Genomic DNA, 13,596 nt, shown 5'->3' with positions numbered 1-13,596 from the left:
CGAAAAAAAGCATTGGATTATTCTGAAGTGGCCTTCTATGAGCTCGGACGGAGCTGAAACATGCCGAATGGAGAAGACCTGAGAGACAGGTGCATAGCCTAAGTTTCATTGACGATTACAGAAATTGTTTGATTGCCTCAAAAGCCTGTGCAACACAATATTAAATTGTGGTACCATTTTTTTTTTGTCCAGGGCTGTTTCATTATTTTTATTATTATTTTAAGACGTCTGTTGAACAGCAATTCAGAAGTCATAATATTGTTTTATTTTCAAAATTATTAAATTTTTTTATCTATTGTTACTTTTGTAAGTTTCAAGTGATTTCAGTGACCGTTGTGGGATTTTCTTTCATTAACAGAGCGGTACCAACAAATTTGCCCACGACATTTAAAGGTATGCTGTAACTTCCAGATTTTTCAGATTCATATTTTTATGGAACTTTATGGAGATTGGATAAAGCAAAACAAATACAGCAATAAGAACAAGCAAGTGTTCCTTTTCCCGATCTCATTTTACAAAAGGACAACAAACAAAAAAACTCAATACACTCCATTCTTTGGCACAAAGTAGAAATTTAATTTAGAAAATCAAGAAATCCCTCAACATTGGTTCTACAGCAGAACAAATCTTTAGTGTGCAGTAACAGGCACGAGTTCACGCAAAAACAACTTTGAGATAATAAATAAAAAAAAAGGAGAAGTAAACATAAGTCAGCTTCAGAGTAAAAACGTCAGGTCAGGTGTCATGTTGAGCACAGTGGTTATCAATGGGAGACGTATTTGACGTCTTGGTATGTTTTGTCAGTGTCGCTACCTTCAGGAGTGCATGAGCTTTCACAAAAGCCGTTAACAAGTGCTATTATTAATACCTATTGGACTCGCTTTAAAACTGCAAATTCATAGATTCTTTTCATTATGTTATGCAAGTGAACATATCATGGCGCACGTCCGCTCTCATATCTGTTAAAATAAATAACACAAACCAAGCCAAAATAACTTTAGGTGTATCGAGAAAAAAAAAAAACTGTAACAGCTTTACAAAAGCAATAAGGAGGAGGAGTGATATGGGTGTAGCTTCTACTTGGCGCCGGGTGGCATGTAGTAGGGGTGAAACGATCTTTCTTGGGCGTAGCCCTGCAGCGCAGTGTGTGTGTGCATCAGCAACTTCGGGAAACGGGAGGTGAAGTAGCGCACAAAACCATCGGGCAGCTCGCCCAGGCTGTGCTGCACTTCGGGCGGCAGCTGGTGGTAGTGAGCCTTCTGCAAAACAAACAAACAAACAAACAAATAAATAAACAAAAATTGCCCGTTAGGAGGACGCGAGCATCGAGAGGATTTACGGGAAAGAAGCGAGCGGGTTGACCTTATTCCTCATGGCCCTCAGCAGGTCTCGCACCGAGCTGCCTTTGTATGTCCTGAAACGCCTCAAGTCTGAAGAGGGAAATGAAGAAGAAATATATTTTCTTTGTATGGTTTACCCATGTGTCAAACAACCGCAATATAGCGCCAACGACTGCCGAGGACCACTGATTCACTGTCAAATATGTTTTTGTGGCCTTAATTATCAGTGGCAGGTCATTTTTGCTTCCACTGCACATGGATGTGCATCCTTACCCATCTGCAGGGGCGTGGAGATGTGCAGCCTCCAGTTAGTACGGACCACCCCTCGGTGCTCGCGCTCGAGGTTCACCACAATCTCACTATCGGATGGCTCATTCTCAATGCGGTCGCTTACATCCTGTGTGGAAAGACACACGTGCAGCAACAACATTAAAAAAAAAAAAAAGTAAATATATTTAGAAATTCGGACTTTAAAGTGAGAATCCTGCCAAACTTTTTTCTTCTTTCTTCACTGGCCCTAATCCTCTTCCGTACAGATGACATTCTGATTTTGATAGCAGTTTCTCATTTTAAGTTCTTGTGTGAGGACATAAATAATTACAGCCAATACAAGCAGAGATTTTTCATGTTAACCTGAAATTGCTTTCAAATGCTCACTGCAAGCACACGGTAGATTTCCTCCAAACTGGGCTGGACATGAATACTAGGGGTAGGAATCTTTGACTGTCTCACGATTCGATTCCATTCAGATTTTTGGGCCTGCGATTAGATTCAGAATCGATTTTCGCTTAGGCACCGATTTTTGATTCAATATGATTTGATTGACTATAATTTATATAATAAATACAATCAATTGTTTAGCTTGTTTCCCCGAACATAGCTAGCTCAAGGCTAATGCACAATGGAAAGTGCCATTGACTTGCTAATGCTAATTAGCGCGCTAGTCACAGCACTTTTATCACAGCTATTCTTACAAAACGTTTCAGGAATGCATACAGCTGCAAAAAAAAAAAAAACTTTTATTGGCACAATTTGATTGTGACTTTTTCCTTCTACTTTCTAATGTGGCTACAACTTATCAGTGTATCAGAGCGCGCGGAACCACACTGCCCCTAAGTGGCCAAATCATGTACAACATGAACAGCGCACCCAATAAAAGGCACACACATACAAGGGCAAGACACTATAAAATAATTTAAATAAAGTCGATTTTGGGACATTTAAAATCTATTCTGAATCTTTATAAATGAGAATCATCAACTTTGGCAGACCCTTAATGAATACTGTATGTGAATTGTTTTGGAAAATTGTTCAATGAAGACTTTGTGGCAATCATGTGACTGCCTGGCTGGAGCTGACGACATGCTCACTGTACCGCCAAATAGTAAACATGAAACTACAAAATAATAAAATAACCAATTGATTGGCTGTGGACAGTCCATAAAGTGACTTAACATATTTTGCAAAACTGTCTGGAGAAATTCCCTTGAGCACATTTTCATACAAAAACAAAAATCCTGTTGCCAGTTTCCGAATGCTGTCACTTTTCAGACATGAGTCAACGTGGCTGCGCGGAGTGTTTGGCAAATTCCAAACAAGAACAAGTGACTAAAGCATGAGTAAGTGCGGCAACTGACTTGGAAGAAGAGCAGCTGCTTCTCGGGGCTCCAGAAGTACGGATGCTTGAGCACGCGGGCGGACGAGGGACGAGACTCCGCCTCGGCGCTGATCATCTGCTTGATCAGGTCCTCAGCCACAACGTCTTCTGATGAGGCAAGACATTGCTGGAGATTAGTCACTGGAATTGCATTACTGTCCAGTGGACGCAAAGGTGACCACAATAGGGTTGAAATATATTTCTGAACACATGCTATGATGGATTTAGTACTCAACATTTTGGCAATAGGGTCAAATAATAACCATTGGTCATACATTCAATAAATAAATAAATTCTAAATGTAAAAATTCACATTGGAGGTAATAATAATGGACAATTTTAGATAATAAAAAAAAAGCAGACATGCACCCACCATCCATCCTCACCGTGTATAGTGTCCATGAATTGTGAGAGTGAATAATCCCCAGACAGGATGTTCATTTGCCGCATCAGAGTCTCGCCAAACGGGTGCTTACCCCCACTGACCACGTAGTAGAAGACGCAGCCGGCTGAGAAAATGTCCACGGCAGCGGTCTAAAGAGACGTGAGAGCGCTGAGCCGGCCGAAGGAAAGCAAACACACTTACGTGATTCGGTAGAAAACATGCCAGACTCACCGGCTTGCTGCCAGAGACGTTCTCCAGAAGCTCGGGAGCGATCCAGCCTTCGGTGCCGAGGATGCCCGAGCGCATCGAGAAGCTTTGTCGACCATCCTGGATCTTTTTGCACAGCCCAAAGTCAGAAATGAGAGCTCGGACCTTACCCAGTGCGCAGGGAAAGGAGAGCAGGATGTTTCGAGGCTTCAGGTCCCGATGGACTGGATGAGAGATGAAGGTAGGCAGAAAAGGGGAAAAAAAACACTGAGGCCATTTATTGTTTTGTTAACTTCATATTAAGTATTTGTTTGCCTTAAGGCTACTGGACGCAGAAAATTGAATTTTCAATTACTACTGCCACCTGTGGCCGAAAAATAAAACTACATTTTCCCTTCTTCACATACACAATGCTCACATGACAAATGATGTCTGAAAACTATCAGCCAGAGGCTTGCATTGTGAACAGCTAAGGTGTTAATCCACTAATTAGAAGATGTTTCAGTCATCAATGGTCAAATATAAATACAATTGTAAAAATATTTTTGGTTAAGTTGTTACAGAGATCAGCCTTAAATGGTAATCGCTAGCGCGCTAATACTAAACGCGATTGCTAAGTGTTTAGCATATGCTAATTCTGTGGGTGTTTATAATGCTCATGCACATACGATAATAATTGGTAGTTAAATCCACTCATTTAGATGTAATGATTACGATGTATGTGTAAACTAAACGGTGGTTAGTGTTTGTTTACCTTAAATGGCAATCGCGAGCGCGCTAATGCTAATCACGATTGCTAACCGTTTAGCATAGGCTAATTCTGTTACTGTTCAATTATTCATATGTACATTAGATAATGAATCAATTCGACTCACATTCAACCTTAGTGGATTAACAAACAAATATATTAATTTAAAAAAAGAGGGGTTGGGGGTGCGATTATTCAATGAAATATTCGATAGGATAATGGCTTTTAAAAACTTTCGATAGTGACAGCCCTAATTCAAAGGTGAAATTCTTGTTTAAAACAAGTATAATATTAAGGGTGAACAGTTTAAAGAAAAAAAAATCTAACCATGTATTGAACCGCATGTCAGAATCAAATCTTAACTTTCATGTATCGTTACAACCTTAGCGTGTGCATGTGTGTGTGTGTGTGTGTGTGTGTCACAAACCTATATTGAGTGAGTGCAGGTGCGAGAGGCCACACATGGTCTGCTCCAACAACGTTATTGGACTCAGGTCGGGAAAATTCGATGGATCCTCCACATACTGAAGACAAAACAATAACATCAAAAAGATACATTTCAGTTATATTTGACAATTTCCTAACAACATTTTGAATGTAATAAAGAATATTAGTGACAGATGGTAATAGTCACGGTCGGGCAAACAAACTTACCTGCTGCACAGTGGCGGCGCACAGCTCGATGGCGATGTACGTGAAGAGGTTGTCCCTTTCCGTGCAGAAGTACCTGATGACGTTGGGATGCATGTCCGACTGCCGTAGGAGCTGCACTTCACGCTCCGCCACCTCAAAACACTCGGGGAGGATTCGCTTCACCGCGGCGCGGCGGCTGTCAAAGTTGCCCCTGCGTCGCGAACAACACCAAGGCGAGATTATTGATCGCTCGGTGGGCGTACACGGCGACTTCCACACATACCTGAAGACGAATGTTCCCGAGCTGCCGCGCCCAAGGACCTCAGATGTGTTGAAGGAGATCTTACCCAAGCGCAACTCTTCGCTGGTTTCTGCCGAGAGAAATGAGCGCCAATAAATCAAACTCATCTGAAGAAAATAACACACATTTGGGTTGCTACCTGTGGCGGCTTGTTGGCCTGCCGTGTTGTTGCTGTCCGTACTTGAGGCTGTACTGCTGTCATGGGAAGACGTTAAAATAATGTCTGCCGGTGCATGCTGGGAGTCTGGACAGGCAAAGAAGTGAAGAAGCAGCCTATGTTTTATTCACACAGTGGTCGAATTCTGTTCAGCACACCGCAGTACACTTTAAAATCCCATCTGGATGGTAATTTGAAGTGATGGAAATGTGATCCTTTAGAAAATCTAGGGCGTACCCAATCCATTGGCCAAGATGGCCGCCACCCTGGGCGGGCGGGGGCGAGAATCCTGGCCGTTCCTAATGAATTGGGCAAGATGGCCGCCGCCCTGGGCAGGCAGGGGGTCGAAAATCCTGGGTGTACCTAATCATTTGGCCAAGATGGCCGCTGCCCCGGGCAGACAAGGGTTGGGGGTGGGGGGTGGATTCCTGGGCGTACCTAATCAATTAGCCAAGGCTTCCAGCCTTCACACAATAATATAATAAAATATAATAAAAATATTGGTATTTTGCATTATATGAAGAATACACAAGAACAATTTCCCCTCATTTACCACTTGAGACATTCGTGTTGGTGGAAAGTGTAGATTCGGAAGAATCGAGGGTCGGCGTCGGCGTGTTGGTCTGTTTTCGCTGGACACAAGATTCAAATGCCTCCTCTAGTTGCTGCTGCAGCGCTTTAAGTTTCTTGGATGCTCGCTGGAAAGAAACATACGGATACACAATATCACGTTAGAGATATCCTATAAGGTAAATGTTTGTAATTGTATTGACTCACATTATATGTGAAGGCAAATGCCAGCCATCCTCCCAGCAGCACGGTCACCACAGCCAGAGCCAGGCAGTCCTGCGTCATGAAGACGGGACGCACCGCGACCGACTTCCGGGACCCTCCCGATTCTCTCCCGTCGCCACCTCCGCCGTCATCTTTGCCACCGCTGCTGCGGCCAACTGACCAGAACTGAAGGATTGGAGAAACATGAAGAGGGAGATGGACGGGTTTGAGAAAGTAGATGAATGGCCTCGGATGAGGATGACTCACGTGGTACTGGTCGTAGTTGGAGGTGCGCGACCATGGCGAGGTAGCAGGACGGGGAGGGATGACGGCTTCACCGGAGCGCGGCAGGCTGACCTGGGATTCCCTTAACATGGTAGTGTGCGCTACTGGCGGGAGTTCGTGGTGGCCTGCAGCACATTTGATATTTGGAAGGAAGAAAACACTTCATTTTGATCTATTTATATATATATATTATCTACAGTATTTAGTGTCTGGATAAGTTCATCGCTCAAGATGTGCAGTCCATATGTTAACATATCAGTGTTTCGTGAGGCATGAAAAGTTGAAGTGCCACAGATTTGTTTGTATTATTGCTGTAATCTGATTTATGACTGGCAATTTTGATTTGTTGTCATAACAAGTCAAAGTGTTTATCACGTTAACAACTCTTAATTGAAGTAGATAAATTAATGTCATTGGTATTAATTCATGATTTATTTGCCTTTATTTAGGCATACGACCAAAACATTTATGTATAATAAATATGACAGTTTATTGTAATACCAATTAATTTAGTGCTTATGTTTGTTTAAAAAAAAAAACACGAGGTCCTTGAAAAATAATCGCATAATAAATCTTAATCGCAATATTTTATTTTGGGGGGGGATAAAATTTTACTTTCAAAATCATTCGGCCCTGATGTAGACACAATTTAAGAGAGTTACAAAAAATGGTCTACTTATTATATTATAGAGATTATTTTAGCAATATCCTGTAAGGCAACCTGTAAATGTAATTATCGGAGTGATTATATGTCACTTCAAGATTATCGGTATCATGAAATTACTCATACTAATGAAAAAAAGAAAAGAAACAACACTTTCCAATTTACAATACAATTGACAATATTTTGAACGGACAATATTCACAAGGTTCAATTCTCCTAAAATCAAGATGACCATAATCAAGCTTTTAAATGATGCAAACATTATTATATGTTGTCCAATTCGTTACCATTCTCGCTTGAGAATCCAGATTGAGCTTTGTCTGCTATTCTTTTATTGAGCGCACGGCAGGACTAAGTGGACACAGACTTTGGTTGTGTTTTCCCAATGGAGAGTCACTTGAGGAGGATTAAGTCTGCAACGCTAACAACACATTACCGGTATACTTTTATTTTATTTTTTTATTTTTTTAAACATTACCGGTATACTAAATACGGGATTACCGATAATTACTAAGCAATTTCTTCACTCATCTTTATTCCAATTATTTTTATTACTTTTATGTAATTTCTTCCTCAATTAAGTGAAAGTAAAACTCCACCTTCATCATGCCTGGTCCAGTCCAGTTCAGTGTAAGAGTATGCTCGTACCTATGAACAACCAGTGATTTTTGAGGCTGTTGGTGCTCCCAGGAGGATAGCGCACGTCGGTGGACGGCAAGATCTCACACTCCCCTCGCCCGCTGACCGTCACACCGGCCGTCTCCGGACCTTCAATCCGGCCCAGGGTCAGCCCCCGAGGCTGCCATGGAAACAAGGGCTCACCATTGAATCAGCTCAGCATAGCATGTGATATCATATTACTGTTGTTGCGCGAGGCCGGGAGCATCGCCACCAAATCTTGGCTGGGACGGTGATGGAAAATACATTTGTAACTCAACTCACCACTAAGGAGAATCCACGGTGAACGAGGGAAGAGGAAGCATAGAGGTGGGAGTCCAGTTTTCCCACGTAGAGAGTGGGCCTTAAAGGGCAAGAGAAGAAAAGTACATTTTTATAAATATTTATATATTTATAGTTTAATTGTTGAATTTACAATTGTTGCTTTGTCGTAATACTTGTGAGTCCCTGAAAAAAAAATGTTTTTAATTTGAAGTTATGCATTGTATTGTATATCATATTTTTTTCAGTTTCCGCCTCCTTTTCAATCCTAGTTGTGGGAATGCTGGAAGCTCTTAAAGGGATATTTGACTCATTGAGCCATTTTCAACAGCTATTGAGTAAATGGGTACTGCATGCCTAGGTGGCGCTATTGAGTGATTTATTTATTTATTTATTATTAGCATTTTTCCAATGGATATCATTAGTTCCAGTTTTCCATGTAAATGATTGGAGGGTACTGCATGCCTAGGTGGCGCTATTTAGTGATTTATTTATTTATTTTTTATTAGCAATAGACTATCTGCAGAAATTGCACATAGTCTATTTTTTTATAGTAAACTTTGCTGGATTTCACCTTGGTTTTCTTTGGTCCCCTCGGGTCTCCTGACGGCAGTGTTCGGTTTAGGTGAACGGTATGAGATTTTTTCTAATAGGTTTTTGGTGAGCTAACAAATACACGCACGCACGCACGCACACACATACACATACACATACTCACCCACACACACAAAAAAAATATATAATAATAATAATAAAAAAATAAAAAATAAAGATCAATGATGATGACATTTCCGAATGAACAATACTGAGCTCTTTATAAAAAGATAAATAAAAAATAAATAAAAATTATAATAATAATAATAATAAAATATAGTAAACTTTGCATGGGAATTTCTGCTTGGACATATGCAGTTTGTTAGGCCGCTGGTGGCTCAAGTAAAAATCAAACAACCAAGTCAATAATTTCCTTATATGCCTTGTTCTAAAAACCTGTGTTCATTGTGAGCCTCCAGGAGGCCCTAACACCACAAAAAGTCGCTTGATTTGTTGCCAGTCGCTTGTTTTGAAATCACTAAATGTAGCAATAATGTTCCTAACTTGTTAACACAGAGAAGCCACTCACTTTGTTGCAAGCCTGACCTGCGGCTTGCCGTTGTCATGGTTACAGCAGCCGTACTGAGACCAAACAAAAATGTCCTACGCCGCCAAAATGGAGTGATTTGAACCAGAGTGACACAAGTTGCTATTAAAGGTGCCAAATAATAAAAAAATTACTGAGCTTCAACTACATTTGTATAACAAAGATTGTACTGCAGGATGTTTTAATCAAACCTGCAATTTTAACAAATGTCTTCTTGTGATTCCAGTAAATTCCCAGATGTTCCTAAATGTTGCCAAACATTTCTCCACCTTTTAAATTGCCCTAACAAGAACCATAATAAAAACTTTGTCATGTGCGAGATGAACGGGTTATGTGATGACTACTCCTACCACTAATTGTTATCACAACACTTTCAAGTCTCTTGTCTTTTTCACTCGTATATATTATTATGTGTGCATGTGCGACTCTTACACAAGTTGCGTTTGTGCGCTGGCTTCCTCCTTCACAAACTGATAGCTCCACTTCAGAGCGGAATGGACATTGGTCTGCCCGCCGGCGACGGAGGAGGAGAAGGTGAGGAAGCGCAACGTCTCGACAGCCAGCGACAGGTGGGGTGTGTGTCTGAGCGAGTCGCCCGAGTACAGATAGACGCCCACCACGGGCGAGCCGTAGTCCTGACTCCATAGCACGTCACCTTGAGGACGACAAGTCGGGATCTCGCTTAGGCTGAGGTGGTCATGAAGATCTGTTTTCCAAACGGAAGTCCTTACCTGACTCTCTGTCAACGGTAACCACAAGGCCGTCGCCACTGGACACAAGATGAGCCATCCCTGGAGGGGGAAACACATACACAAATACATACTTTTATAATGTTTTTTTTTTATTGATTTCCAAGCATGGTTGCCCAGTGTACTGATACTTAAAAAAAAAAAAAAAAGAAAGTTGAAGCGTGAACATTTACTGTAGTTGAGTTTCTCATCATAAGGCAAAGCAGAGTAGTCATTATACGTAGCATTCCATCGCAGCTCCTGCTTCTTTATATCGAACATGGTGACCATGTACTCTGCAGAAAGTAAACAAATTACCGTAGTGGGGATGAATACGTGGTCAAAGTGTGCGACTGTGTAAGTGTGTGTTTCACCTGTGCGTCCAATGTAGAGCAGAGGAGCGTTGGCGCACATGTAATCAGACGAGGACGTGGTTAGACTGGTTTGCTTGGCTCCCGTTTCAGGATCAACGACAAACCACACATCCTGCTTTTTGCCTGTAAGAAAAAGATATTATTTTGTAACTCCGTTAGTGCCACGGATGACCTTTGAACATACACTCTAGAAACAGTTGGGTCAAAAATAACCCAATTAATGGTTAAAAATGGACTGATCCTTTACTTGGATCAATTTGACCCAACTTTCTGGGTTGTTTTATACAAAATGGCCCGATTTTGTACCCCATGTTGGATCAAATTGACCCAAGTAGAGGATCTGGCCTAACTTTCTGAGTTGTTTTATACAACTTGGCCCAATTTTTTTACCCAATTTTACCCATAAAGTTGGTTCAAATTGACCCAAGGAGACAATCTGACCCAACTTCGTGGGTTGTTTTGGGGGGGGAAAGAGAGATAATTTTGTATAAAACAACCCAGAAAGTCGAGTCAGATCCTCTTTTTGGGTCAATTTGACCCAACTTTTGAGTCCAAACTTGGGTAATTTTATATAAAACAACCCAGAATTTTGTGTCAGATTGTCTACTTGGGTCAATTTGAACCAACTTTCTGGGTTGTTCCGCCCCCAAAAAATAAATAATAATAATTAATTAATTTTGAATAAAACAACCCAGAAAGTAGGGTCAGATCTTCTACTTGGGTCAATTAGACCCAATGTTGGGTTAAAAAAAATAATTTAAAAAAATTGGGCAATTTTGTATAAAACAACACAGAAAGTTGGGTCAGATCATCTACTCGGGTAAATTTGACAAAACTTTCTGGGTTGTTCTGCAAAATAAAAGAAAACAAAACAAAACATTTAATGCATAAAAGAACACAGAAATGTGGGTCAAACTGATGCAAGTAGAGGATCGGTCCATTTTTTTATCCATAATTGGGTTCCTTTTGACCCAAGTGTTTTTAGAGTGTATGTGGTAGGTTTAGGGGTGCATGCAAAAGTGTTCGCCTCACCTGTGTAGAGGACGCCATCGGAGCTCCTGCAGGGAGCCGACTGAACCAGCTCTGGAATGGTGAAAGGAAGTTTCTGGACAACACATCACATCACATCACCAAGATGACATTAAGAATTGAACACCAAAAATATTGCAGCACTTCATTCCTCACCATCAGGCCTTCTTTGTGCTTGCCACCGAGGATGTATAAGCTGCCGTCGTTGGGGTCCGGGAGAAAACTGGGCCTGAGAAAACACATTATGACAAGTGTCTTATGTACATGAGTGTGTGTATGTTTGTATATGTGTGTGTGTGTGTGTGTGTGTGTGTGTGTGTGTGTGTGTGTGTGTGTGTGTGTGTGTGTGTGTGTGTGTGTGTGTGTGTGTGTGTGTGTGTGTGTGTGTGTGTGTGTGTGTGTGTGTGTGTGTGTGTGTTACTCACTCAGTGATGTTGATGGGCACTTGTATAACAGGGTCTGGCAATTTGAAAAAAAAAGGCATATTTATAAGAAAATGGTTGCAAATATGGCATAAAAAAACACTCCCCTGTCATACAAACCTTCTCTTAGGGTCCACTTTATGTCTCCTGTCTGTTTGGAGACAGCATGCAGGCTTCCGTCCAGCGTGGAGATGAACAGAAGGGATTCTGGGAGGGTGACAGCCTTGACCCCCGCCACCTGACGGCAATAAAAAACACATGAGAGGGCGTGTGGTTAGTGTCAGGTCCTCCAGTGATTCTACTCCCTTAAAACATTCCGAGTTCCTCATTTAGCAGGATATCCTGACAAACATCTCTCCATGAGGGTGTATTCAACCCTCCCATGTTTGCTTACAACTGGGTCACAAGAGTCCTCTTCACAATTGAGCAGTAGAAGGACCATGCGAAGGTCTTTTTCCCCATATATTTTTTTGGTTGTGTGTGTATTTACGTGGGTGTGCATGAGTGTAAGAACATGGTGTTCTTTCTTCACTCGTCATAGGGAAGATAGTTTAAACACACACAATTACAGTCACCTCTGAATTCCATCTTTTACTTCATGGTATTTTACATCTCGATGTGTTAAACGACTCAGGACAGATCACCTTTTGTTTGAACCCACACACTTTTCAAGTGAGCAAAAGTATTGGAAAACATCACTAATGGGTGCTTTTTAGATTGATTGCCTAAAATATGAGATGAGCTGGATTTTAGCTTTGAGTTTTACCTGTGAAAACTGGATTTGCTAAACAAACATGAAGACCTGAGAAAAGTAAATCGTTTTGAAGCTCAGAGAAGAAGCCAAATTCATCAAATTGCACAAACTTTGGGCATAGCCAATACAAACATTTGGAATGGGATATCCTGAAAGAGAACACAAGTGGGTGCTGAACACTGCCAACACAACAAAAGACTTCATCAAGAGGAAAAAGTCAGTTAAGTGAAGTCTAAGTCAATCAACCAGACTTACCCCAACAGAACATGCATTTTACCTCCCAAAGAGGAGACTGAAGGGAGAACCCCCCAGAAACAAACAAGAACTGAATGAGGCTGCAGTAAAAGCCTGGAAAAGTATTTCAAATGAAGAATGCAGCATTCTGGTGGTCAATGGGTCGCAGGCTTGATGAAGTTATTGCAAGTAAGGGTTACAGCGCCAAATATTACAAGGTTATTCACTTTGATTAAGTTATCTGATGTACATGATGTAACTTTTAAGACAAGAAAGCCCACTTGTAACGCCTCCCTCACTGTTACTAGTAACACACAAACGACATGAGTGACAACCACATCAAAAAAGTTTACAAATGAAAAGTTCACCTGTGATATTTTGACTTCCCACGAGAGAAGCAGCAGGCACAGCAGCAGGCACCCCAAAGCCCCCATGACATGACACCCACCTCCTCCTCGAGGCTACGAACTGAACTCAAAAGCAAAGGTCGAATTGCCCCTTAAAATCTCAGTGCGGGGTTCACACGTCCGTGTAGTTTCAAAGCGTCCGTGTAACATCACAAGAGGCGGAAATGGCGGGGTTTTTACTGTAACGCTATCATTTTTCAACTTATTTTAACCGCAACGCAACGGTAAATGCGCATTTCCGTGTTTGGGACGGCCGAGTGACGTCACAGCATTACAAGTGGGAGGGAACATTTTTCGTGTTGAGTGACAGGTGCTCATGGCCAATAGGAGAAGGGAGAAGGCGCAGAATGGGCGGGGTTTTGGGAAGAGTCTGGAACACGTGGAAAAAGACAGCACGACAGTTGACAGCGTCATCGT

At 41.5% G+C, this 13,596-nt stretch overlaps 1 protein-coding gene across 2 annotated transcripts; it reads right to left on the bottom strand.

Annotated features, from left to right (window-relative positions):
- Positions 1-552: 552 nt before the first annotated feature.
- ern2 (endoplasmic reticulum to nucleus signaling 2) lies at positions 553-13,431 on the bottom strand. 2 transcript variants are annotated; one of them, XM_086082887.1, is made up of 24 exons: positions 13,141-13,431; positions 11,905-12,022; positions 11,788-11,821; positions 11,519-11,591; positions 11,366-11,438; positions 10,334-10,456; positions 10,154-10,255; positions 9,963-10,022; positions 9,664-9,886; positions 8,094-8,172; positions 7,800-7,950; positions 6,470-6,612; positions 6,206-6,388; positions 5,982-6,126; positions 5,411-5,515; positions 5,254-5,341; positions 4,992-5,181; positions 4,765-4,861; positions 3,614-3,813; positions 3,384-3,531; positions 2,978-3,105; positions 1,614-1,737; positions 1,363-1,430; positions 553-1,259 (listed from the first exon to the last, which is right to left on the bottom strand). In XM_086082887.1, exons 1-24 carry the CDS (start codon positions 13,204-13,206, stop codon positions 1,077-1,079), a joined length of 2,904 nt encoding a protein of 967 aa, XP_085939013.1. In that variant the 5' UTR covers positions 13,207-13,431; the 3' UTR covers positions 553-1,076. The 2 variants fall into 2 exon arrangements, with proteins under 2 accessions (XP_085939013.1, XP_085939012.1); XM_086082886.1 differs by having other exon boundaries at positions 10,154-10,456.
- Positions 13,432-13,596: the final 165 nt, after the last annotated feature.

Source organism: Leptonotus elevatus, chromosome 8, assembly GCF_054856555.1.
Source record: "Leptonotus elevatus isolate MCC_2025b chromosome 8, RoL_Lele_1.0, whole genome shotgun sequence".
Lineage (NCBI taxonomy): Eukaryota > Metazoa > Chordata > Actinopteri > Syngnathiformes > Syngnathidae > Leptonotus > Leptonotus elevatus.
This window is presented reverse-complemented; position numbering and strand designations above follow the sequence as displayed.